Source organism: Falco peregrinus, chromosome Z, assembly GCF_023634155.1.
Source record: "Falco peregrinus isolate bFalPer1 chromosome Z, bFalPer1.pri, whole genome shotgun sequence".
In the NCBI taxonomy this organism is placed as follows: domain Eukaryota; kingdom Metazoa; phylum Chordata; class Aves; order Falconiformes; family Falconidae; genus Falco; species Falco peregrinus.
The window spans coordinates 17,954,029-17,980,721 of record NC_073739.1 but is presented as its reverse complement, the minus strand read 5'-3'; the positions used below and the strand labels follow the sequence as shown (position 1 = coordinate 17,980,721).

Here is a 26,693-nt window from a genome sequence, read left to right as displayed (position 1 = left end):
AACAAGTACAAAGTGCACTTTCAAGTTCATCCCTTTTGACACCCACGGAGAAGGTAGCAGTCTGAAGGTCTGGCTGCAGAAGGTCAGAGAGAAATGATGCAAGGGATACATATTAAAACAAGGAGATGAGGCTAGATTCCTCTGCAAAATTGTTAGCAGCTTCAATTACCTTTGGAAACATCAATTCTTAGTGAATTGGGCCCTTATTTTACCCCCTAGCCATAGTCCTTTCTCCCTCTGTAGTATTGATTTAGCCTTTCCCTCTAATTGTCTAATTAGGTTGCTATAGCTATTAATAGGCTAGTGTGCAGATAGCTTAACCTCTTAGATCCTAATGACCTGTGCATATTAGAGCGACTATCAAATACGTATTGAATACCTGTCTTTGTTTTAAACCTGAAAAAAAACTCCTTATATTTTACAAGTGCACCTCAGAATGAGCTATAGTTACAGAAGTGCAGCCCTTCTGAATCATTATCTGTGCCTGTAGACACTAAGTGCTTTTACTCTCCATTACTTGATTACAGCACTCCAAATGAAAAGTTTTTGCAAATATGGAAGCACCTGAAACAGTTTTTTTAAAAATCTGTCTATTTTGATTTTTACATGTTTGCTCTAAACAAAGAAGTCTGGAAAGCACTGTGTCTGAATTTCAGATGGTTTGTTTTAAAACAAAGGCAGAATTGTTTTTTAGATGTTTAGGTATTAACTGATACTAACATAGAGGTATTGGCCACATGTCAGATATGCTAAAGCCTGTTTAAATTGCAGCAAAGCCTATTTACACAGTCAGTACGGTAAAAATGGTGTAATGGGGAAAAAAAAAGGTCTACTACGTACACGTTGCAAACTGTACAGCACATCGTAAAGGTTTAATAATGGCTGTGTGTGAGAGGGCCAGGACTGGATTGCCTACCACTTCAGTCTTTTCTCTGTTTATGAGGGAAGCTTAACTAGCTTATACATTTGTAGTGCCACTCTGCTCAGAGACGAAATTCACCCAGTGGGACTGGCTATTGAGGCAGTTACAGGACACAATGATACTGCTTACGGGAGCAGCCGCTGCCCAGTAGTAAGTGTTTGCAGAATACAGCTCTGACACAAGTGGGACAAGCTATTAAGATCTAATTTGCTCCTGCATTGCTTCCTCAAAATCAGCTGGAAGAAAGTTTATCTCGATTACGTGTGGAAGGTTGTTTCTCAGTGTGTCCTAGACTAACACATTAGTAACAAAGCGAATAGACTGATTTCTTACATTTGCGTGAAACACTTCTCTACCTAATGACCATCTGGTACACATTAATATCTTCACAAAGCCTTAGCTTTCCATTACGAAGAAGTTCTCTATGTATTTGCAGCATATGGTTCAGGAAATCTTTTTTTTTTTTTTTTTTCTTCTTTCGGAAAATGTGTCCCTTAGGCATATATTTCCTCTAGATTACTGTATTAAGAAAAGTTTTTCTTTAACCATACTTACAGCTTTTCCTTAGAATTCCCCCTTTAAGCACACTTAAAGTGCAAGTGTCTGGACAGAGATGTGGGCATATAAATGCATATCAAACACAGGCATAAAATATGATTGCTACTTGGCAAGTTTTTCTTCTCTTTTACCTCCTTATCAAGCTATGACTAATTGCTTTCTTATGTTGAGTGCATCACTATTTGTAGGCTGACCAAGTATTGTACACATTATCGTGGTTGCTGACTGGAGTATTAACTTGTAGACTGGAACCCCATGAATGCTGGCACTGTGGTTTAGTCCTTAGAGAAAAGAAGATAGAAATCTCATAATTTCCATTTTATGGCCTGTTCTCTGTCCCATTGTTTCTCTTATTTCTTGGAGATGAGCACAGGAGTTGACAAGCGTAAAATGGTGTAGGGGTGAACACTTTCACACTCCAGCATAATTCTTGCTTCAAGAGGTCATGTGTTTTCAGTTGCTGGACCTCTACCTGTCCTTTTGGAAACAAGCAGCCCTGCTGCTGGATTGCTGTGCAGTAGGCAGCACTTTCGGGTCAGAGTCCATCATCCATCTAACTGTGTTACCAATGCTCCCAGCCATTCTGTGGCTTATGGAAACCTTTTAGAAGTGGATAATGTTTGGCTTCTCTTTTCTATTTGACCGACATTAAAAGCTCTGTCTTCAACAAAATACAGCCTCTAATTTGCCATGTTAAAGACAGGCAGTGGGGAGAAACTACACTTCCTATCATGAGAGGTAAAAAACAATCCAGTGCCCTTGTCAGTATAAGTCATTAGCCTGAGGTCCAGAGCTAAATTGCATTAATGATTAGCTGCAGTAGCTGAAGGTTGGCTTCCTGGTGAGAATACGGTAAATCTGACCAATTTCCCCTGCTAAGTGTACCAGTTACAGGAGTTAGTTGTGTCCCTCTCCCATGCAAAACACAATCCAAAGTACTGCCATATATAGTCCTATGCAGTAAATCAAAAGGGCTCCTCAAAAATATACAGAGGAGCACAGACATTTTCTTCCTCCAAGACCATTAATATTCAGCAGTTCTTTAAGTCACAGAAGCATCTTAATAGAAGTTACAGCTATTTTGCTGACTTTATCAGTAGTTCTACCCCATGAAGCTGGTGAAGGGGCTAGATAAAGCAAAACGCATGGGTGAATCAAAAAGCTTGGGAGCATTGGTGGCCAACATTTAGATTTTTGATTGCTGGAGTGGAATTGGGGACCTAGGTTCATCAGCTCTCTCTGCACTTCTGAGAGCTAAAGCCATCTCTTTAGAAGCCATTTAAAGCAGCCTTGTTCATATGCAGCTTCTGAAAGCTTTGTGCTTATCCAGTGACTGTTTAAAATGAACTACACGAGCACAGTCTTTACCTGCCTGTCTCTTGTGCCTTCTCTGTCCATGAGGCTTTAAATTTGTGCTGCTTGTGTTTCTCTGTCTCTGCCCCAGTGAGTCTCAATATTTTTTTCTGAGCAGTGAAACAACATCAAGGCAAGGAGTGGGGAGAGGGTCCATGCTAAAGCAGTGTAGCCTGGTGATTGGACTCCTCTCCAAGGGAGACTCACATCTAAAGAAGGAAAATTCATTTTCTGGGCTTTTAAAAAAGGAGGCAGGAGAAAGGAGGGCTGCTGTCAGTCGGTCCAGCATTATCTGAAAAGAAAGTGTTATCTGCCATTCTGTCTGAATAATCTGATTCTACTAGTTTGTGTTTGAGCATGTTTCAAAAAACCCTCTTTTGACAGGCTCTTCCAGGAGAGTAAGCAAGGGGAAATATGGTTACTCCACATCAAATTAACCAGGCCTAGAGCACCTTGAGTCCTGCTGAAAATAATTCATTTTGGTGCACATGCCAAAAGGGAACTTTCAGAGACTTGTACAGGTTTGAGTTCAGAATGTTCTGGTGTGGATGGTGTTTTGGTGCCCTCTCCCCAGCAGTGATGGCGTAGCCTGAGCCACTTGCCATCTGTCAGAGATGGTAGACTACAAGCATTTTGGGTGCTGATATACTTCCCAGGATCTAGCTGCAAAGAATGTATGTATGAGTCTACAAACACCTCTCAGCCACAGCCACACTGCTGTTGAAATGGTGTGGTATTTTCAGCACGGCATGTCCTGTGAACATGTTGCTTGCTGGGGTGTATTTGATAGGTGAGGAGCTCGTCAGCCTTACTCAGGACAACAGTAACAATGTCTAGAGTAGTTGTAATGGAAAAAAGCCATGGCAAGACCTCTCCAGCAGCTGCTGGAGTCACAGGTCCTTGGGCAGATCCATGTAGTAAGGCGTTGTCTTCACTGCCACTCTGAGCAGAAACCATGTTCAGTTTCATGCTTATCTCAGAGCCATTTTGGACCCTCAGCTCAGACAGGACCAATGGTGAAGGTGTGTGCAGGCTTCAGCAGCTGATGGGCCCTGCACATTTCTCATGTGTAGGGTGTTGCTGCAGTTCGAGCACACCAGTGCTGAGCAGGCCTTCATTCCCCCGGGGGCACGAGGCAGAGAGCCACTGATGTCACCGTTTTGTAGCTCATCTGTCATTCCCCTTCAGTTTCAGCCATATTAGAAGTTGTTCCATTTTAATCTGGTTTTTTAAATGCTTTTTAACTAAGCAGTACCAGACAGCATGGACCGACACTTCAGTGTTGGTCAGGCATGTGTACTGAATCCAGCCAAAGGATGCTTGACTCAGATGAAGTGTGCTCAGCCTCTTACAACACATTTAACTCTGCTGAGTAACAGCACACAACCGCCAGCTCAGCGGGAGCCTGAGGTGTGTGTGCAACTCTTAACACCCTGATCAGGAAGATTCAAATCCCCTGTTTCCTTGGGGCCATGCTTTGAAGGACTTTTGAAACATTGCTAAGCCTAAGACAAGATGTTTGCCCATCACGGAAGCAAAGCAGTGCGTGTGTTCCTGAGCATGGGGAGGTCGTGTGGTAAGTGACTAATGAGACTTGTCTTCCCTACCTGTATTTATAATGTAAACAGGACACTCCAGTTCCCTAATCCCAAGCACCACCACTTCTGACTCTCGCGCTCGACAGGGTTATGATGCTAGGGGACGCATGCTGGATTGGAAGGATCCGCTCGGTTCATCTGAAAATACAGATCCATATGTGGCAGTTTCATCCCATAACCATCAAGACAAGAAGGGTAAGGCCTTGGAAATGACGTCCTGTGGTGAGGAGGGGAGGGGGGGAGGACTAAAGTGTAACTGCTTCCAGCTGGCTCGGAGTAACATGTAATGAAACTCCTGTGCTATAATTAAAAGCTTATCGTAAAGCCTGAAACTAAACAGCCAATCTCAGAGTCAGTCCTAGATAATTCACTGCCTGAGGAAACCACACAAAACAAACAGAAGTGTATGCCTGTGCAGAGTGTGTTGTGCATGTGTATGGGAAGGAAGGAAGCCGTGGGGATTTAGCTCTCTTTAAACTTGATCTACCGTGTTTTCTGGCAGAGGAGGATCCATGGCTTCCCATTGTTCTGAAGGGTGCACTTTTATACTACCCTTTTGTCTGAATTCCCAGGGCAGCACATCAAATCTCAACTAATTTCATGTTATTTCTGTCTCATGACAACTGACGGAGGTACTGAAGGTGTGCTCTAGTTTAACTACTGAAGTAAAACTGATGGTAGTCCTGGCCGCTGGGCCTAAGCCCTGCTGTCTCCAGTGAGACCTGAGCATCAAATACCTTTGAGAGTGGGGGCTGAGGAGGTCATTAGCGTATTCTAAAAGATAAGGAGATGTCTGCTCATGGGGAGAGATTCTGTGTTGCATTTCTAAAGCACCAGAAGGTTGGGACTTAGGTGTCATTTCACAGGGTTCAGCCCTGTGCTGAAGCACGCTTGGGTTTAATAAAAATGACAGCCCTGTCCCTTGGCCTTCAGTCCTCCTTTGCTATACATACAGAGAATTAGGCAGAGAATTGCCTAAATTTGCCACTTGAACATGCTTAGAGGAGAAGCTTTTCTCATATGTAAGGATGGGGGTGCCCTCTCATTCCATCTTGGCCCTCCATTGTTCTTCCAGCTCCTTTCAGTCTGTGTCTCAAAGAGGTTAAAATGGTTCCTTTGTAAATAGGGGACTTAGGTTCAAATAGCTCCACTGTCTAGAGAGATCTGAGTCCTTGTTATTCTTCTCCAGGGTGTTCTTAGATCACTTCTTTCAATCTCTTCTCTGTTGAAGATGTTTCACTCTTTGTGGACTAATTAAGTAGTCAGTGGGCCAGAAGGACAATGGGTATGGGCAAAACTCGCTGAGTGGTTAGGGGACTCACCAGGGGCAGGAACACACATGAGCTTCAGTCCTTTCTGCTATGAATACTTGATATAAAACACTTAAAATATTAATTGAAATGTGGATTCCAGTCTCTATTGTTCATGCATTTTACATGAAAAACTCATTAGACAAAAGCATCAGCTGTTCCTGAGAAGCTACTGGCATGCCAGACCTGCTGCTTTGCAGTGTCTGCCCAAACTAGTAGGTTAATAAATCGTATTCCTTCCCCTCCATCTGACCCAGTGAATCTTGAATTCTCTGCATTGGCCATGGAGACTTTCAACTTTCAGCAAGGGGTGATGAGCACGTTGACATCACAGAACAGTCTTCAGCAGAGCTGCACAAACAGCTGGCAGCAGTCTGGACCCAGACTGAATTTGGTGCCTGTTACTCACAACAACCCCAGATACACAGTGCCTCCCACAGCCCTGGGATATACTGGATTTCTCACTGAACTGCCTGGGATTGACCTCTAAGAGCCTTCACGGTTTCTAGCCATGAAGGCAGTGGGCGTCACCTGGCTGGCCCAGCAGAGACAAAGCCTGAAGCACTTTTCCAGCTGAGGAGGCTGGTCAAATTAGGCAGGAGATGCAGTAAAATTTCCTGAGATGCCATGGCAAATATTAATCTAGTAGCCTTGGCTTTTAGGCTTGATGGCAGGAAATGGAATATGGAGATTGAATTCCCTCAGGCAGAGGATGCAGACTTGTCTCCCACCTCCCAGCAATCAGCTTTTCCTATAAAAAAGGAAAAACTGCCATTTTCTCCTCTTTCTTCAACTGGGTTTTAGAATTGGCCCCTGTTTGAACATTTTTTTTCAGGGCTTGATCCTGTAGACATTCGGGGAAAATAACTGGAAATCTAAAGCATAAAAGGTGAATTTCTAGAGCCTGATCAGGCTTACATGTGAGTTAAGCATGGGGTTCCTCTGCACCCTGCAGACCTGTGGGCTGCTGAGCCTTGGCAGAGGAGGAATTTCAGGCAGCTGCAATACTCGAACTCAAACCCTGAACTTAGGGTGCAAGGAACTGAGGGCGCTGAAGGTGAAAACTCAGATTCCTAATTCCTATTTAAGCTCAGTTTGAGATATCATCCTCATTTTTTTAGTTCCTCAGCCCTTGCTTTTCTGCTGTAGAAGGGCAATTCAGAAAAAGTGATTTCTGGGTATCACTTATGTAGAGGAGGCAAGGCAGATAAACCTGCATGCCCTTCTAAACATGGCATGTGATTTGCCTAGCACTCATGTTTCCTCTCAGGAGTAAATCAGTGGTAATACTGACAGTCAAAAAATAAGGCTTTTTTCTTTTTCTGTCTAGTCTGTTAGTAACACCTGGTATTCAAAATGCTTCAGGTGAGAGGACATTTCTTAGAAAATCCAGTGTTCCTGCTTCTGAGAGTAAGTGGCATCTTTCTCCCCTCCACCCTGAGAGGAGGGGATATCATTAAGCAGATTTGATGAGGAAGTAAGGAAGGAAGAGACTCTTGAACCCAGCTCTTCTGCTGGCGTCAGACAGAGGAGCACTGTCAGAAACCACGGATAGTGGAAGATCTGGCCCTTTATGTACCTGGAGGAATGCAGAGAGGTATATGCATTTTAATGGCACTATTTGTTATGTGTGGGTCCCTACTTCACAAATGTTTTGTGAAGCAATGCTTAATAGATGGAAAGCTAGCTCTTAAAAGCATCTTGTATGCCAGTGGCAGCTTTCAGAAGAGCATGCAGTGAAAATATTAATAAATGTATAGCTGTTGGTTTATAATAATTTTCACTTCAATTCACCGACTGATGAGGTGGCTTACATTCTATAGTTCCCTCCCCAGGGAGTGAGGTTACCAAAGAGTCTTATTAGCACTTGACAGAGTCATTTAAATATCATGTATTCTTTAGTGCGTAATTATGAATATTGACAAAGCTGGAAGCAGTCTACATGCAATCAAAACAATGGCGGCAGAGGTGACCGCATGATTGTTTACCATTACCATCTACTTGTGTGTTGTTACTCCTTGCCTTGCCCAGTCAGAGCCAGTTGTCTCCAAAATTAATATTGATTTGTTGTTTTAAAAGGGCAAAGGAAAGAGTTCTTACACAAAATTAAATCAGAAAATATTACATGTACTATCCTTTTATCAAGGTTTTGTTTTCACTTTTGCTGTGATTTCTTTTACTTTCACACATTCACAATGAAAAAATACTCTTTTTTTTTTTTTAACATTTTCTCTTTGTTTTGCAAGGTGCTTTGTGTTCTTCATTGGTTGTGTCTAATCCTTTGGACAGTGTTTTCTTTCTTTTCCTGTGCTCACAAATGGCTTCTTACTGATTGTACTAACTGTACAGAATCCACTTGCTGCTTTCTTTTCTGTAACACGGGTGCTTTGATGATGTCACATCCATCCATATGCTTCACTTTTAATTCAGTGCAGGCATCTTGGGGAATATCTGTGGGGGCGTGAAGAGGGGGTTCTTTAAAAGGGTTGACTCATGGGAATGTGACATTTGTGTGCCACAGCTTTAGTAGCTAAATATACTCTGGGATTGTTGTTTCTGAGCTACATCACATTTCTTGCCAAGATGAAAATGTGTAGTGCAACCCATAGAGTGGGAACTATGCGTTGCCATCCCACTGGCATTTTCATTTTGGCCATTAAGGAATCTGATGTTCCTACTGAGGAACAAAAAAGCCAGCTCTGATTGGGCAAACTGCATCCCTTTCCTCTTCTCCTCCATATCCTCTCCAGGGGAAAAAAAAAAAAAAAAGCAAACCAAAAAAAACCCAAAACCCAAACAAACAAAACGATGTTCTAGAGTATGTTTACGTTTTGTTTCCTTTCTTGCTGTGTTTTAGTGTTAATTTAATTGTGTGTTTCTCACCTTTGTTGAAACAGTTTCCCTAACCTTGCCGTCTAACCTTCCCCCCTGCTGCCATTGTACTTGGTCTTCCTCCCTCTGCAGTCATGAAGTTCCTCCTGTGGAGCGCTCCAAGGCTTTACCCTCTACACCCCAGTAGTGCTGTAGCGCTGTGTCTCTGTAGTCATCCTACTAACGAAAGGGCAAGGAGACACCACTGGTAGAGAGGCATATGTGAAGAAAACAGTGTTTTTCTTCAGGAGCAGCTGGCCCTGGCCCTTGGCCCTGCACCTCATTACCCTGCTGCCCTTCTCTACTGCCTCCTGTCCTTCCTGCCTCCCTTCAGAAATGCCTCATGCTTTTAAAGTCCTGGATTCATTAGTGCAAATGCAGCCCACTGCTCTGTTTTCTCACTTGCTCCCTAAATGCCTGGAGCCTGCCTTTTAATCACAGTTTTGATAAATTGGTTGCAAATCCAGCTTAAAGTTTCATGGTTCTGCTGCAGCTTCTCCACAGCATTCAGGTGGATGTGGCTGAGCTGAGCACTGAATGACAAAAGTGTAGTGTTGCTGTTAGCAGGCTTGATGTTTGTGTTCTTACTTGTCTCAACACTCATTAAGTGAAGATTGTGACGCGGTATCTCCTTTCCTTAACAAGCCTTTTGTCAATATCCATGTAACGATGGTAAAAAGCTGATGGTAAAAAGAAGTGGGATGTGATGGACACAGTTTACAGAGTTAAGAATTGCTGGTGTATTTGGGTGTCAAGAATATTCCTGTAGATACAGTATGTGGTAGCACCTATTATTTATAGATTGTAGAATCTATATTATTATTAATAACTGCAGCCCTGCCTTTGGTACAGAATTAGACATCATTAGCAACAGCCAACTCCTCTATTTGGAGAAGGCTGTACTATTGAGGAGTCCGAGGGGTGTTCATTTCAAAACCTGACTCTAGAAGATATTTCATATTGTACATAAGTGGCAGTGCTACTAAATTTTTCTGATTATCGCTACTTGAAAGGTTTGCCAAATGCTGACAATGCTAGTCTCCGGAGAGTCTGCGAGTGTTCAGGCAGGTTGTGCTGCAGTAAGACAGAATTGTATGAAGCTTCAGGTACAGTTGTGATAAAGAATGTAAAGTGCTGATTTAACAAGATACTTTACAAGTAGACATGAAATGAGAGGAAAAAAATCTGGCAAAGAAAACATTCAGACTCTTTTTTGCATAAATTAAACAACTGGTGTTCAGCATGGGAGGGCTCAGTTTTGCACCAGGAAGTACATTTGCAGAGTAGGTTTTCACACAAAAATATTGCTATGTGCTAATATGTGCGAGGATCTAAAAGATTCAAAGTGTTTTTTATCTGAGGAAGCCGGGAGAAGTTGTTACTATCTTGCTGGCATTATGTAATAATTCAGAAGAGGATATATAGAGTGGAACAAAATTTGTCAGAACTTATCTTTTGAGTTAGTGTTTGCAGGTCTAAGGGAGAGGGCTTGAACTTTCAAGGTGAAGCAAATACTCTGTATTTGATCTGTATCATCAGCCTGGCACTGTCAGAAGGAACTGGCTGATCCTAAAAAAAGTGTTAGGCTAATGGGAGAAGTAATTGTACAATAGTCAATTCTGCCTGGATAGGGTTTGGGCAGAGATGTAAATTCCAAACATGTACCTGGGAGGAAGCTACACAAACATTTCTATTCTTTCCTGTCTCAAATTGTTATACACACAAATGTAAAGCAGATTGCAAGTACTTCACAGTTCACTAACGATTTCAAGTGTTGAGGAACAATGAAGATCCAATTGGACCAGATCATTCACTTACTATACTTTCAAGACTTTTGCCTACTATCTAGTAAATGAGTGTTGTGAGAAAGACAGCAGGGCATTTACCCTGACTCTGTCTATGATTGTGTGGCATTTGGCTGAGATTTGATATGAGAGGTGTGGTTACTTGGATCTGTAGTGCTTCACAAAGGGATTTCACCTACACAAGACAAGATTATATGGGACTTAGTCCATTTAAACTTTTATAGCTAACACGTCTAGATTAAAACTTACTTACTTTTCCCATTAGGAGTTAAGCAGAGGTTGGTTGGATGAGTGTATGCTAAACAAAGCCCTACAGATTTTTTTCTAAAATGTTCTTAGGTAAATTAGCATCAGCTTACTGTAAATATCATGGGGTGGGGTGTGTGTGCTTATTTACATTTGTCACATATACTAGCTACTTGAGTGAAATACTAAAAAAAAAAATATTTTTTTTAAACAACCAACCAACCCTGTATTTGTTTAGAGTGGCTCTAATGAGCAACTTGTCCAGCAACTGAATGTCTCAGACACTAATCATGGCATACTTGCTGTGAAGCACTATTTTAGCTCTGTATCAGATGAATACCAGAAAGTCATTGTTAGCAGTTAAATGGGACCAAATTTCTCAGCAGTTTTTAATAGCCAGATACCTGTGTCACCAGACTAGGCTAGTAACTAGCAAACATGGCAGAATATTAATAACCTCACCATGCCAGTGTTGCTGGTATCCTGTGACATGCACCTGCGGGCTGTGCAGTCAGGATTAAAGAGACACATCAGACTTGTCCAGAGGAATGACACTGATTTTTCTTCCGTTCTGTCTTGTGTGTACAAGCTGTCTACTTGCAGGCCTAGAGACAGCTAATCATCTCAGATTGCATCCTCAAGTTCAAACACTGGCAGTAGAAAACTAGGTGCTAATTAATAAAATGGAAATTATATATAAAACTGATGAAAGAAGAATGCTGGAAGGATGTTTCTGACATCAGACTTTATTCAACTTGTTTTCATTATGTTTTTGTAAGCTTCTATGAGAACAAGAGCAAAGAGACAGAGAGGAGACAAGGCATGCAGAAAAGATGACAGAAACCAAGTCCCTGGGCAGAGCCACATCCTTAAACTAATTCTAATCAAACGTGGGGATTGTAATGGAATACAGTGCAGTGATTTAGTGTGTATTCTCTGTGACTAAGTCTTCATTTCAAACCTTATGTAAAAAAGCCTCAGCTCATTTAGTCACAGATTTTCTTTAGTAACCTTCTGAAAAGTTAAGAGGAAGAGCAGTTTTCACTGCAAAAGATGGGTAAGGATGAGGAAATCAAAATAATGGAGGGGGTATATTCTAACATATACCAGCTGCCTATGCCACACCTAAAGATATGCCTATACTTCAGCCCTGGCACTAACTTAAAATTTTCAGAAATCAAAATGTTTCTATGTTTCACTAACAGTATGGATTTCGGCTTTAACTAGCAGAAATGGAAATGTGAGTAACATGATTAGAACCAAGAGCCATTTGCCATTTAGTAGCCAAAAAAAAAAAATCATTACTAATAGAAGAGGTTGTGTCCATGTGCAACCCCTGGTTATGAAAACTATCAACAGAGCTTTTCTGTCCTCAGAAAAGTAGTGGATCCTACAAATACAAAAAGGGTTAAGTTTAAAATAGAGCTCATCAAATGTCAAACATGGCTGCAGGAAACAGCAGGTATCCTTGACCTGTAATTGTCCACCTGCATAGATTTAAAGCCAGGCTATCCATTTCCAGGCTGCAATGAGCAATAGAAGCTTGTCTTACTAAACCAGGGAAAAACTGTCATTGCCCCAGGACCTTGGTCTGCTTTTTCAATAGAAGAGGCCACATCTAATTTGTCAAAGCAGCTGCTGAGTGTTCAGGGCATTAGAGCTATTGTGTGATGGACTAGATTCCCAGCTGCATTCATCCACAGTCACCCGGTGAGGACAGCTCGGTGGAGGAGCACAGGCTGCCTCGTGCTCTTGTTTGACCCATGTAGCACTGACATATTTATCAAGAACTAGGAATTCCCTGTAGGGTATGCTGGCCCCACAGGGCTACTACTCTGTCTGGAAATAGCAAAGTCTAATTGGTGGACAGGATGTTAAGTAACACCCAGTTTCTTTTTTTTGGCATTTATATTGAGTATAGGGAGATGTGGTGCTGTACAAAGATGCTGAATTGGGAGGGCAACCTAGCCCTTTTAAATAAGAGATTTCTGAAACTGCTTTGAAATCTGAAGGGATTTAAGAGCAGAAAGCCTAGTAGCTGGAAGACTCTTAAAGTGCCTTTTGGTGTTAATGCCAGTGTACAATTAAAATGTCAATATGCTGTTAAAGATATTTGAATAATTCATTTTTCTCATATAGGATGTGCCTAGTTTCAATAATTGTATTAATTAATACGCGAGATGTCCTGTAGTAATTTTACAACAACCTAAACATTGGCAGTCCTGGTTCAGAGCACTTTTAATATGATCTGTGGACTGTGAACTGTTTAATTACATGCCTCTGTACAAAACACCATCTACATTCTTCTTATATAGATAACATTTTAGCAAATGGTATCAACATCCCCTTCAATATGTAGGAAGGATCCTGACTGTCTCTTTTCCTTTTTTTCTTTGTTTTCTTTAAGACTGTAAAAAAGGCAAGCTCAATTCTTTATATCAGGATGGCTTTTTGCTTACTGACTAACAGCATGCAGTTAATTAAAAACAGAAAAACCTGGAGAGGGCATAATTTAGATTTTGCCATGTTAATTTCATTGAACATTAAATACAGATAACAAATGCCATCATGTTTGGGAAGTAGTTGTTCCTATGAATAGCCTTAGTTTAGTCAGGTGTTTAGGCAGGTGTTACTTCAAGCTCTTTAATAGTCATTTAGTGAGACACTATAGTCTCTGGTGTCCAATTACTGTTGCTATGACTTTTGCTAGATTTTAATCACGTGTTCCAAGATTTTCTGTAGCTGAGAAAGAGGATAGGGAAAAATAATGTTGTTGTTCTCATGTTAAAAAAAAAAAAAAAAAAAAAAAAAGAGTCTTAAGGGCATTATATTGAGTTTTGAAGCAGATAGTCCAATTTTACCATTATGTCAAAAATGTGCATCCTGACATCCCTGTGAGGGAAGAAAGAGCTTCACTGGCCAAGCTATAAGTTTTTGAAAAATCTCAGTCCCTCATGCCCGGAAGACACTTGTCACAGTTAGGCAACTAAATACACAGACAACTGTGTGTACATTGAGCATTGGTGCTGTGACTGATAAGCACGTTAGCCACCAGCTGATAGTCTTGACAGCTTTCCATGCCCCAGCAGAGCAGCATAAGTCAAGAGTCCCTGCTGAAGTAGATTTTAACAGCTCCATTGGCATTAGAAGAGCTTAGGGCAGTTTGTAGAGAAGTTGATCACGAAGCATTAAGAGACATTTCTGGCAGAGCTGTACAATACAGCAAACATTTGGAAATGGCTAGCAGCACATTCGTCACCAACTTGATATTGGCTGGGAAGAATACCTGTAATACTCTGAAACAGTGAGTCCCAGTGGATAGCCTCCAGAGCAGTTCCAGCCTCCCATGTCTATCAAAGTGGTTAGCCCTGGATATTAAACTCTAGTTCTCCCACCAGCAGCCGAAGATTGCTATCTACTATGAAATAAAATCTCAGATGAAGGTACAGCTTGATAGCATTGTCACAACTGGACATAAACTAGACAGTTCTTTCATATGCCCAACAAGAATTTTTTTTAATTGGAAAATAACACCAGCTGCATGCTGTCAATAATACGCCATCTTGTTCATGCTCAATCCCATCTTACCCACAATTGCTACAGAATATAAAAGAACAGCTGTTAAAAAAAAAAAAGGGGGGGGGGGGGGGTTGGGGAGCAGGCACATTTTTGAAGCCCTACAAAGCTACTGTTATTCTCTATCATGTTCTTGTAGAAAGAAACGGGAGTGGGGGGTTTGGAGAGCCTGAAAGATCTGCAATTACTAAACACAAACAGTACCAGCACAGACAGGGAATATAACTGTTCACAGAAACACCTCCTGAACAGCAGCACACTGAAGCTTTCATTAAAATAATTCCAAAAGTCTTTTGAGAAGCACATATTTTCCAGGTGTTTCCTTATTCTTGAAATCATAAAACTACAATGAGTTCCTGTTTGGAAGCAAGCAGGGTGAGTGAGACAGAAGCCATAACGCTGAGTAAACAGTGCTGCTTGTTTTTAAAGAAGCTAACAGAAGTGGTCTTGTCGTGTGGTGCAGAAAAGGCCGTTGCTAGTTTCTTTGAGCCTGTGGTCAGCACTGGAGAAATTTAATTCCTGCCACCAGCTTATAGCTCCCATCAAACTGTTCAACAATTCTCTGTGTGTATTCGTGACTGAATGAGTCCCAATCAGGGGCTCTCAAAGGAGGGCACAGAGCAGGAGTGCCCTCTGTCCCTTCTGTCTGCTCTCCCCACTGAACCTCTTCCATTCACCACAGAGCCTGCCCAGAGGTTGGGGCAATCACAGCTCATAATAAAGAACATAAAGAGCACTGCTTTTTTTGCAGATAGCGTTCAGCTTTATCTCTACAAAACACTAGTCTCTATTCAGTGTCTTAAAGAGGTCTTACAGTCCTGCAGCACTTTATATACTTTTTGTTTAAATGTGACCAAACTACAGACAGTGCCCTGAGGCACTCGTCCAGTAAGACCAATTAATTTTCCATACCCAGGGGGATTTGTGTATCTCAGTGTGCAGTCCTTAATCATTGAACTAAATTACTAATATCAAACCAGCAGCTACTTTCGTATACCCAGCATCAAGACCTGGAGAGACAATACAGTTTATCTCTGCTTGCTCATGGCAAGATGACTTGATAACATCAGCTGTGCTTCCCTGAAAGGTTGGGTCTCACCTACACTGTGTTTAGAAAGGAGGAGAGAGAATAAATTTATATCACTGAGAGAAAAGAGATTGTGATAAAATTTGTTAGGGTCCCAATGCTAGGAAAAAATGAGGCTTTAACCTCTCACATGGAAGTTTGTAAATCTCTAGATCAGTAAACATATCTTGAGAACTAGTCTACAGATACAAAAAAGCCAGTCATGTTCCTTGTCACAACAGCTACTTTCATGTTGATTAACTAGCTGTGCAAGCTGCCTGGTTTATCTGCAGCAGTGCAAAATACTGGCTTAAAGAAAGAGCCTGAGCAGAAACTGAACAAACACTACAGAAAAATCGGGAAACTTGGGGTTTGGTCCAGTACCAGAAATGAGTGGAAGGCTGGGGGAGTTGCTGTATTCCAGAAACATGCTGTTTGTGAGACGTGCGATAAAGCAAATACACAGGTACATTTGCCTGGCCTGCCACTGGACAGTCAAAGAGGATGTCTGGATGGGCTTTGAATGTATGTTGGAGAAGACACTGGTTTGCACATACTGCTGTGGTTAGATTGCTGCTGGCCCCAGGGCAGCTTTCTTGGAGCTGGGACAGGTACATGCTTGTCAGAGTATATCCTCTGAGATGAAGCTACAGTTTCACCTTACCCAGGGAAACAGACTGGCCATAGTAATCACTGAGCATGTTAATTGCACAGATAGGAAATACCAGTGCAGTTATGGCATCAAAGCACAAGTGTACATGCAGTGCCTGCAAGGTGGGGAGGTGATAAAAAAAGTTAGGTAAGAAAATGCAGAGAACTATAAATCTGACAGTCAGAAAAAAATGCATGAAAGAAGCCATCACTGAAGATAAAAAATGAAGTAAGTGAGAGAGAAATCATAGCCGCATCAGGACAAGAAGTCCATCAGGGAAACGCTCAGGTTGTGGCTGGAGTAAGTATGCTTTCTTTACTGGAGATACTGTGGATTCAAATGAATGTAGCTGAGTGGAAAGGCGGCTTCTGGTATTTATACTGGAAGAGTAATGAGGTACAGAAAAAGAACCGGCAGTAAAATTAGTCTTGCTGACTGTTATGGCCAGTGTTTCAAACTCATTGCAATTCCTCAGTCGCTTAATGTATTCAAAGGCAGTTGATGGTATGGGACTGCAATACAGAGGGAAATGATAAACCTAACATGAGATGTGTATAAGCTGTTTGTTGCCTACAGCACCAGCCCTGCAAATATTTCTAGAAAAAGCAGTCTTGTCTTTACTGATCACTGGGGGCATGTTTTAATTCTTAAATCCAGGTCTTTTGACTACACCTGCAGCGTTCATGAGTGTAGAAATGAAGAGTTAATCCACTGTGTTTGCTTTCTGTCACAGAATATATGGTGCTGGTGTTTTAATTAAAGAAGAGTTTTTAGCCTTCCGCTATGTAAGAGCAGACCTAACATGGGCTCCAGCCATGTTCCTAATGTGCACCAGCAACCCAGCTGTGTGCAGAAACACTATCACTAAGAAATACATTCTTTGTGCACAAGTAAACATCCTTGGCTTGGTCACATAGTTGTTCAACAGTTAAATAATCATTTCCAGGGATCTCAAGGAATAGGATATATAGGGTACAGTCGTACTATTTAAATGTCATGGATATTTAACAGATGGCTCCTTTGTTAGTTCAGCTGTGATGTGGTCAGTTGCACTAGTAGCTCAAAACTAGCATTTCCATTTTTGTGTCTTTAAAGATCAGAGCTGATGAAGAAACAATTTTTTCTTTTAGGTCATATGCAGTGTTTGAAATTTAACCCCAGTTCTTCCATAAGGCTGCTTTGAGCTTCAGCCGGCTAAGCAGATCTGCTTATGTTGATACTCAGCAAACTTCGGTTTTCCCTGTTGTTCGCAAAGGCCATAGTTCAAAACAGGCTGTAAAAAAGCAGAGGAAAAGCCACAGAATTTCTCAGTGACAGCTTCTCTTTCCTTGACACCGTTCATAAAAACTGCTTCCAGAAAGGCACTGGGCTGCCCAGAATACATAATGCCCACAGCAGGGGAAGAAAAAAAAAAGAAAAAAAAGAAAAAAAAAAAAAGAAACAAAGAAACACCCAGCATTTGTTCTGTGCCATCAGAGGAGCTCCATGCAGGCAATGGGAACTGTGAAGATGAGAGAATCACTTTGCAGGCTACAACAACTTCTCTGGAGCCCTGAATTCATGCATATTCAGCCAAACATATGTAAATCTGGTTTAACCCAGCTGTGAAAGATCCCCTGAAGTAAACTAATAAAGAGCAGCTGGATATGTTTAAGCTCATCCCAGGCATAGTAGAAAGGTCCCAGAATGTGCACTGAGCTTTTTTTACGTCAGTAGAGGAAATGCAGCAGACTTTAAAGGAAACTTGTGTTTTAAGATGCAAAGCAGCAGAAAGTTTTCTTCTGCCGTGACAAGCTACAAAAGAATTAATTTTCCTTGACATTTGGACTTTCTACGTCTCATTTTAACTACTGTGAATGCCTGTTTTACTTTTTTGAAGGACCTTCTATTTTTGCTTATTCCCCAACACACAGAGGCATCTAAAATTATTGCTTACTAGGAAAGCTTGAGAGGTAAATGAAAGTACTTAAATCAGGAAAGTTCTAAATGATTAGCAACTGCATACCACCTGCCAGTGGAAGAAAGGTTATCGAGTGCTTTCTAGTGCAAGAGCTGGCCTTGAGCCTAGCCTCTGGGACAAATAAAATTGGGCTGGCTTCAGGACTGTAATGATTTTCATCATTATATTATAGATCAGGAGGCTGTGTATCTCAAACCTTCTCCCATGCCTGCAAACTTAATAAACTGGTTTATTTACAGAGATACAGCTTAGAAGCAATACAATTAAAAAAGCTCTAAGAGCTTGCTATTCCAGTCTTTTTCAGATCTGTCTCCCCTTTGTTTTAGTGGGGGTGGGAGTTGTCTAAGCATGAATTTGCTAGTTCAGATCTTGTAATTTCCATCTGTAATGATCCCTTTCAAAAAAAAGAGCTGCTTTTTTCTAATTTCTCAAAATTCCTGAGTGTGGCCATGGTGTAGGTTTTGTATGGCCACTGTGGTATGCAGAAGAACTTGATTGCAGGCTCATAATCAAACTAAAACCAGATAACTGAAATCCACTATGAAAATATTACTACAACACTCATGGGTTATCTCGTGGACATGGTGGAATCATTTCTCTCACCTTTCTTACTTAATTTATCTAACTTAAAAAAACACAAGAATGAAAGTTTTCTGTATTCCCATTGAGAGCAAAGCCACCTGTTGATCTCCGCTCTTTTAGTAAGTTACAATGATCTTTTTTCTGTAGTCATGTTGACAGTCATTCATCAGAAGTGGAAAGAAGTGATATCATTTTGACCAGCTGAAAGGAGAAATAAAACCACCCTTAGAGATCAATAGATAAACCTATCCTGGAGGGATTGCTTCTGAAATAGGTCTGATTAAGGGCCAACCCCCGCCCTGACACAGGCTACTATGGCTGATCTGATTGTTTAGATCCTCTTCAAGGCTTTGTTACATGTTACCTCAGGCACATTATGTATTGATTTTCTTTTCCTAATTTTTAAGTACGATTTCTCCTCATACCTCCAGTGATCCTCAGGCCTCTTGTAAGTGAAGTTTTTTTCTTTACCAGATTCATTCTTCTCTCCAAGCACATGCATCTGCTTTTTGTTGGCTGGATATCTCAGACTGCTAGCTTGGGCAACTGGCTTTGAGAACCATGGGGTGGAATCTGGGGAGAGATGGATTGCTCTCCTCAGCACAGTCATTCAAATCAACAATCCAGCTGTACTGCGAAGGGAGGGCAAAAAAGCATTTGCCAGCAGCTTTAACTATGAATGTTTGAGCTCTTTTTTTCTAGCTGGTGACACGGAGAAAAACAGATACTGTGTAGAATTGCACTGAGTCAGCAGCACAGGTCCTTGTGGACAGAAGGAAGATGAAGGAGAAAGCTTACTTTTTTCATCAAAGCCCCTCCAATAAAAGGGCAAACATCACATCATCGGGATTATAAAGTGGTTGGTTATGTCAAACCTTGAAATGATTCTTTCAAGAAAAATTAGAGAGACAATCTCAGAAATGCATGGTAGACTCTGGTCGCTCCTCAGTTTGCTGTCACTTTAAATCTGGGTGTCCAGTCTAAATTAGTCTGATTTTTTTTGTTTGTTCCTACTACTGCTGGCTATAAAGGAGGAAGAAAGCTTGTTAATACCTGCAGGGATTTTCCAGGCTGAAATAGTATTTTAGCAGCATGAGACTGCCTGTAAACAGAGTTCTAACACTTGAAGACACGTTGAAAACTTTTTCAGTGGTATTTTTAAAAGATATTCAAAAGCCCATAAAAACTTCCATTCATAATGAGTCTATACCAGCACTTCTTGCAAGTCTAAGCAGGAGGAGATGTACGTCTGACAGAGAAGCTCGCACTGAAGAATGAAATTAACTGCAAGATTTTCCCCTTAAATAACAACAGCAAAGAAATCATTGTGCCTTTCTGGAACAATGACTTGTTCTGTGGAAAGTCTCAAGTGATTTTGTAGATACTGGAGATAGAAGTGGGCTCATTCCCATTTAGCTAGAAAGTGAAGTTTAAGACACCAGTGACACTCACTCCCTGACTGCTGTTAATGTGTGGTCTAGACTTAAATATTACCTTATTCCCTGATAGTTATTACTGCACTTACCTGCCAAAACATCATTCTTCATTTCACGCTTCTGTGTTTCAGTTTTTTTGTGTGCCACCATTTTGGGTTATTAGTTTACCATCTGTTGCAGGCAGCTTTGGAAAGTGACAGCTCCCTGCAGAGGTGATCACAGAGCATCTTTGGTGCACTTGGCTTGTGGTCATCTTGTTGTCCAGTGTACGCCTCTCGCAGCCATAATTCATTCCTGGGACAGAGTTGTCTTTGCCTCCACGCCACAGCTAACTGTAGTGCTCAGGCTGAAAGGTGTTATTTTTGGTGACAGCTAACTAGGTTATTTGCACATGGGAACTTGTAGTTAGGGGACCAGGTATTGCTGTCTGCCTCATGAATTATTTTCACTGAATTGAGCTTGGTTATGAAAGAAGGGAGCACCTGGACTGTTGTATCACTAAACCAGCCTCACATTAAGCTATTCAAACTGGGAAGTCATTTGCTGTTTGGTTTCATTCATCAAGCAGTTGGGAGGGTTATAAGGTAGAATTTGAGTTTGTGCTCACTGGAACTGTATGCCAGAACCTAGACTTAGAGGAATGTAATGGCGAGGCTTTTCTTGATGTTATGCCATCCCTGTCCCTGATCACAGGTGAGACAAAGGAATTTAGGCTTCATCATGGGACGTTTCTTTTTATCCTGTACATGCTAAAAGGACACAGCTTTTACTGGGCCTCTGGAGCTGAGGTCTCCTTTCTGCAGATGTCTGTTCATTGCTGTTCTCCTGAGACAGACTCCTTTCTTCAGATCTCTTCCCCAGTAGACCTTTGATCAGTACTTTTCAGCTGCAGCTTTTCAGCAGGTTTTAGCTCACTTTCATTTGTTTCCGAGAAGGTTAGTCAAAAGACTTTACAGAAGTCAAAGGGTATCATGCTTAATGTTTCCCAATAAAAAGTAAGCCATTTATCCTGTCAAGAAAGGAAGTTTGTCAGATTTAATGTAGTTTATTCTTGGGAAACTTGCTTTGGCCTTTTTTTTTTAAAGTTACTTCATCATCCTTTGAATGCCTGTGAAATTGATTGTTTCATCACTTGTTTTAGTGTCATTCCCATTCTGCAAATTGTGCTGGCAGGTCCGTCTTTTGTTAGGTCCTCCCTTTGGCTCATCTTAAAGGCAGGTGATATGCTTGTCCTTTTCTAGAGCTCTTGGGGCTCATACTTCCTCCAGTGTTCTCCAAGATACTCCACAGTGACTAGAAATAGCTTTGGCTAGCTCCTTTAGCAGTCAGGGATGAATTCCTTTAGAGAATTTGAAAGCATCTACATTACCTAAATATTTCTAGCTCTTCCTTCTGTCACGGTTGACACATGCCTTGGATTTGTTAAATTTCTGATCACAGATCAGAGTGGGGATTTTTGCTGAAAAGTAAAGCAGGAAAAGGAGTAAATGCTTCAGTCTCCATGTCTTTGCTTATCTGTCCTCCTTTACTGAAGTTTGTTGTACTGATACTTGTTATTCTTACTCAGTTATGCTCATGCCATGTATTCTTTGGAATGATGAAATCTATTCCTTTGTAAATATTTCATCCTAATTACATGTCTGCCCTTGGAAGTTCTTTCCTATTAGAATTAGAAGGAGCAGAACATGCCCAGAATAAGTTCATCAGCTTTTTCCTAAAATAATACTTTCAGCACTGTGCACATCTTGCTTTTAAACTTGTTTTTTAGCAGATATAGAGGTAGTCAGTCCTAACCCTTAACAAAATACTTTTGTAAATTGGTGAAAAGAATGAGCCTTACCACTTCCTGCTTATGATGATCTAGTATCCAGTAGATACAGTAGATCCTTGTAACACCTCATTTTCTTTTCTCTCTTATTTTCACCCAAAGACATTCAACAAGTCTGCTTCTCACATTCTCCAGAACTTCAGAAAGATTATATGTATTATTGACATAAAATGTAATGGCTCATTGCTTTCCCCCCCCCTACCTTTAGTGAACAAGCAGGATCAATACTCTACTCATGTGATTTCACTAGCTTATTTCAGAATTGAAACATTTTGAAGGTTTGGAAACATTTTTCTTAATGTCTTCTTAACCACCCAGCCAACCAATACTGTGTACCTTACCTGCAAGCTCTGCTGGAAGAAAGAATTAATTATATAGTAGAATAATACAATACCATACCACGTCTTCTCTCTCATTAGATGAGTAAGAAAAGGTGATTTTTCATGTTCCAGACTACTACTGTACAGAGCATACTGACTGAGAAAATGAATGGTGATGTTAGGAGGTGCAGACAAAAGGACATGGGATGAAATTACAGAAAGTTAGTGGAGGAGGAAGGATCAGGTTGTCTACAGGAATCAGAATGGCCATGAAAAGTGGAGGATATCAGGTGACTAGCCTGGCTGGTTTAGTAGCCGGAAACGACAGTACATCACACATGGGAAGACATTAAATTCTTAAGCCTCTTTGTGATTTACAATGGACAGTCTGACTTAACTGGAAGAGTTAAGGGAGACAGATAAGTGTCAGCATGTCTCTGGCATTAGAAGCGTGTACGGTCTGATCCTTGAAGGTGCAGATATTTAACCTCATCTATGTCTCTGAAGTTTTTTTCAATTTCACTAGTATTTTTACCACCGGACCCCTCCCAAGTGTAACGTTGATACAGGTAACTATGTCAGCAATATTGCTTTCCAAAGAATAGCTGGTCATTAGTCATGGTGATAGGTCTCCATGTATTGCAGAAAACAATCAAGAGTATGGATGAGCAGTTCAACCACATGAAATAAGCAATGTATTTTCATATTTGGCAAGAATATACTGCAAACAGGAAAGTACTAGACATAGTATTTTAAAAGTGAAAGTATTTTATTTAGAATACCTGTTCTTTTCTATAGTGATATTTAATATCAAACATATTTTACAGTCTGGTTCCATAGCATTTTATGCAGCCAGCCCAGACAGTTTTCCAGTACATAATGTCTTAGAATACTGTCAGATAATACATAGCTATAAGACTTTTCAACAGCAGTTATTTCCTCAAAGCTGGGAGTCCCAGTGCTTTACTTGACTTTCAAAAATACAGGCCCTACATTTTTCTGGTTATTTTCTCCATCTATTTTAATTCTTTGAATAATAAGTGCTAATGGGTGATGCTGAACCGAGCCGTGGGGAATGTGTTGTTCTTCAAGAACTGCAGGAACACAATGCAGTTTGTAAAGTGGCACGAACACTATCCTGTTTGCTTTCAAACTGGCTTGTTTTGGGGACATAGTTAGGATCGCATACTCGCTTATTCATCCCAGTCTGTGAAGGCAGTTAGTACTGATGCTAGGGACTTGAGATGTTGATTGACGGTGACTGCAATTATCAGCCTATTTTGTATTAGATCTTCTGTCTCTGTGGTCATGACAGTAGGATGCTGAACACTCCTAATACTTTTTCATTACTTAATTGTATCTATTCCATAAACATTAATGCAGGGACAAATCCTTCCCAGTTTATCTCATTTAAGTTAATTAAAATTATTGGGATTGCCTGCGTAACTAAAGACACATGTATGTGATCCATGATAAAAAATAAATTATGTCATTAACCTGGCATTGTGTCCAAAGTAGATCCACCTGCCTAGAGCAAAGCCACTAATTTAAATATCCTTTAAATCTAGTAGAGAAAACATAATAAACCTCAGGGAGGTTTGAACTCAAGAGTAACTAGCTGGAATCAGGCTGTTTTAAGACCCTCATAAATTTCTGCTGATAAAACACCTGCAGCATGAGTGACATCATTTCAGCTACCTCTTTCTTGAACACACATGGTCACTCAGTCTGAACTGTGTGGTAATTTTGTAACGTGAGTTGTAGTGATTCAATATCTGTTGGTAATGTAAAAGTGAAGATTTCATCTTGCTTTTGTATGCAGTGATGCAGGTTTGTGCTTAAGGCTATCTTCACAGAGTAGGATTTAGCCTAAAGCAGGAGGCTGAGGGCAATGAACAACCTCACTTGGCCAGTAGGAAGTGTCAGGCATTCCCTCATGTCTGATCACCAGACACCTGAGAGAGAGGTCAACACTTCCCTCTCCACTCCTCATCATGAGGAAGTTTTAGATGGCAGTGAGATCTCCTCTTCTCAAAGCTGAACAAACCAAGCACCTTCAGCTGCTCCTCATCAGTCATGCCCTGTAGTCTTTTCACCATCTTTGTTGCCCGCCCTTGGACACATTCTAATACTTTTATATGGTTGGCCCTTCTGGCCACCAGGGCCCATTGCTGACTCGTCTTGAGCTTACCGTAATCAATCAAAACCACCAAACCTGTTTCTGCAGGACTGCATTCCAGCCTCTTGTCCCCTAGTCTACATATAAAAGGATATTGTTAGTAAAGCATGACTTTCCCTTCATGAACCCATGCTGGCTTTGACTGTAGGTGCTTACACCCTTAGGTGGGCACTGAGCAGGGATTTCTAGTCTTTTTCATGCAAAAAAATTGGACTTAAGTGCTTAAAGGAGCATACCTCTGCAAAGCTTGTGCATGGATTGTGACCATGAAATTAGGCTTTTGAAGTTTAAGCTTTTCTTAACTTCCCACCCAGCAACGCATTTCTGGATAAGACTGAACGCTTCTCTGGCTATACTTCCCACCCATTTAAGACTCTGTATTTCTGATTCTCCAGTTAATGACTGGAGACAGTTTGTGTAAGTAAATTTGGGCTCAAAATGCTGCAGAGTCTAGCATGTAATATCATCAGGTGAAGGTCCACAGAAAACCAGCAACTTTGTAGTGATATATAGTTACTGCTGACTGTGCTGTAGCCACTGGACTGTGCTTCTGGTCTACATACAGCAATTTTGTATGTGGATTTGAATTACAGAGCTAGGTTCTACTGCTGCTTGTTAAGTGGTGATGACAAAGAATAGAAAAAAATGCATCTTAAAAAGCTGCTGGGCTTTAGAAGAGGATTCACTGAGAAACAATTTGAAGATTGTTTCTAATCGTATATTGTTTTCCAAGATCTACTTTCCTTCTCCTAACTTTTTTTACAATTAAGATATTTATATGAATGCTGGATCTTACTTTCCTAAGTGATCATGAGCTCTTGCTATTTATTCTCCTTATCAAGTCATAATCCTCTATTTGTCACAGCACAATAATTTCTGTGGGAACCAGTTGTGACATCGGTCTCAGGGACTTACGTTTTAAAGAACTTTTAAATATGATGTTCATATCTTGTAAGCAAATAGCCGTTGTCCACCTAGAAGTTGCAATTAAATGGGGACAGAAAAATATATGCTATAGAAGCAATACTGTATGTACCTAGAATACTTATCAAAGGTTTCTGTGAGATAGTAGCAACTTTCCAATGCTCTTTTAAAATACTTTACTGAGGATATTTTGCATTTGGTTCTGATTCTATGTCACTAATACCTTCTCTACCAAACACATGAAAAAAACATTACTCTAGGAGTTGATTTACAACATGAAAGTTTTGTATATTCACGGAGTCTCAGGAGAACCTTGGAGGTACTTTTTCTGTCTTGCTGTCTCTCCTGTAATAAGGACAAGGATTACATTTCCTTAGAGCATGTGGGGCTTTTAGTGCCCTGGCCCTGGCACTTGGACACTCTCTGGACAAAGAGGTGGGGAGAGATGTTCCTTCAGGTCCTTGTCAGGCTGTGGCTGCTCCTTGTTAAGCACTACGAACAAAATAAAAAATGCAAAAAAAAAGCAGACTCGAGGCTCTGTGCTTGTGTTTCATTTGTGCTGCTGCCTTGGTTCCCAGCTATGTCAGAAAAAAAAAAACTATTTTCTTCAGAAATTCAGGGTATTGATTAATGCTATATTAGGGACTTCAGATAGAGGAGGCACATGGAGGGCCAAGTAAGATTTGATAATGATCTCTCACCGCAGCACAGGACTACAGGATAAGGCCCTCAGAATCAGGGCTTTCAAATGAGAAGGCACAGGCTTCAGCACAAAGGTCAACCTATTAATGTGTTCAGAACAAGAGAGAGCTTTTGAAATTAAAATAACAAGGACAGTCATCTACCAAGCTCAACAGATTTCAGCACTGTGCTCTATTTTTCATAGTTATTTAAGCATCCTCCTGAAGCTTAAGCGTGTGACACTGACTTTTAAAACACATGACAAAGTTTGGGTTTTTTCAGTTCTGGTTTTGTTCTTAGTGCTTAACAAGGAGCAGCCCCAGCCTGACAAGAATGAAGGGCAGAAAGAAAAGCCTTAAACAATGTGGGATGCACGTCTCTGGTATTTGCAGAGCTTCTGTCTCCTTTTAAAAGTTTTTCAATGAGAATGTTTACCATAGCAAAAATAAGATGGTATTAGCTGAGGAGAGATCGGATGGAGGGAGGGGAGGAATGAGCAGTATGTCAGAGGAGGAGAAATAATAGCTCTGACATGCTGAAGTCAGCGTGAGTTGCCCAGGGCCAAGATTTCAAACCAGTTGCACTTGCCCTACAAGTAAATTCCTTCTCCCCTCCTGAACTTTGTAGCCTTCAACTCCAGATCTGAAAGCTATACTGAAAGCCCAAGGCTGCATGTGCAAAATGCAGCTTGCAGGTCTCCAAATTTGGGCAAGCTGATCAAAAATCACCTTGCAAAACACAAATCTACCTCAAAGGGTGTGCCTTCGAACAAAGTAGTCAATGATTAGTTGTTTTTCCCCATCCTTAGTTTGTTTAACCACTGTAT

General features: G+C 40.9%; 1 protein-coding gene across 7 annotated transcripts in view; it reads left to right on the top strand.

The window, feature by feature from the left end:
- The window catches only part of SEMA6A (semaphorin 6A), a 126,378-nt gene that overhangs the window by 82,887 nt on the left and 16,798 nt on the right, over nucleotides 1-26,693 (top strand). For 5 of the 7 annotated variants that reach the window (XM_055790942.1, XM_005234938.3, XM_055790940.1 and 2 more), the window contains one exon: nucleotides 4,462-4,626. The exons of the other annotated variants lie outside the window; for them this stretch is intronic. In XM_055790942.1, coding sequence (XP_055646917.1) covers nucleotides 4,462-4,626 — 165 coding nt within the window. The remainder of the gene's footprint in view (nucleotides 1-4,461; nucleotides 4,627-26,693) is intronic. 7 annotated transcript variants of the gene reach the window in all.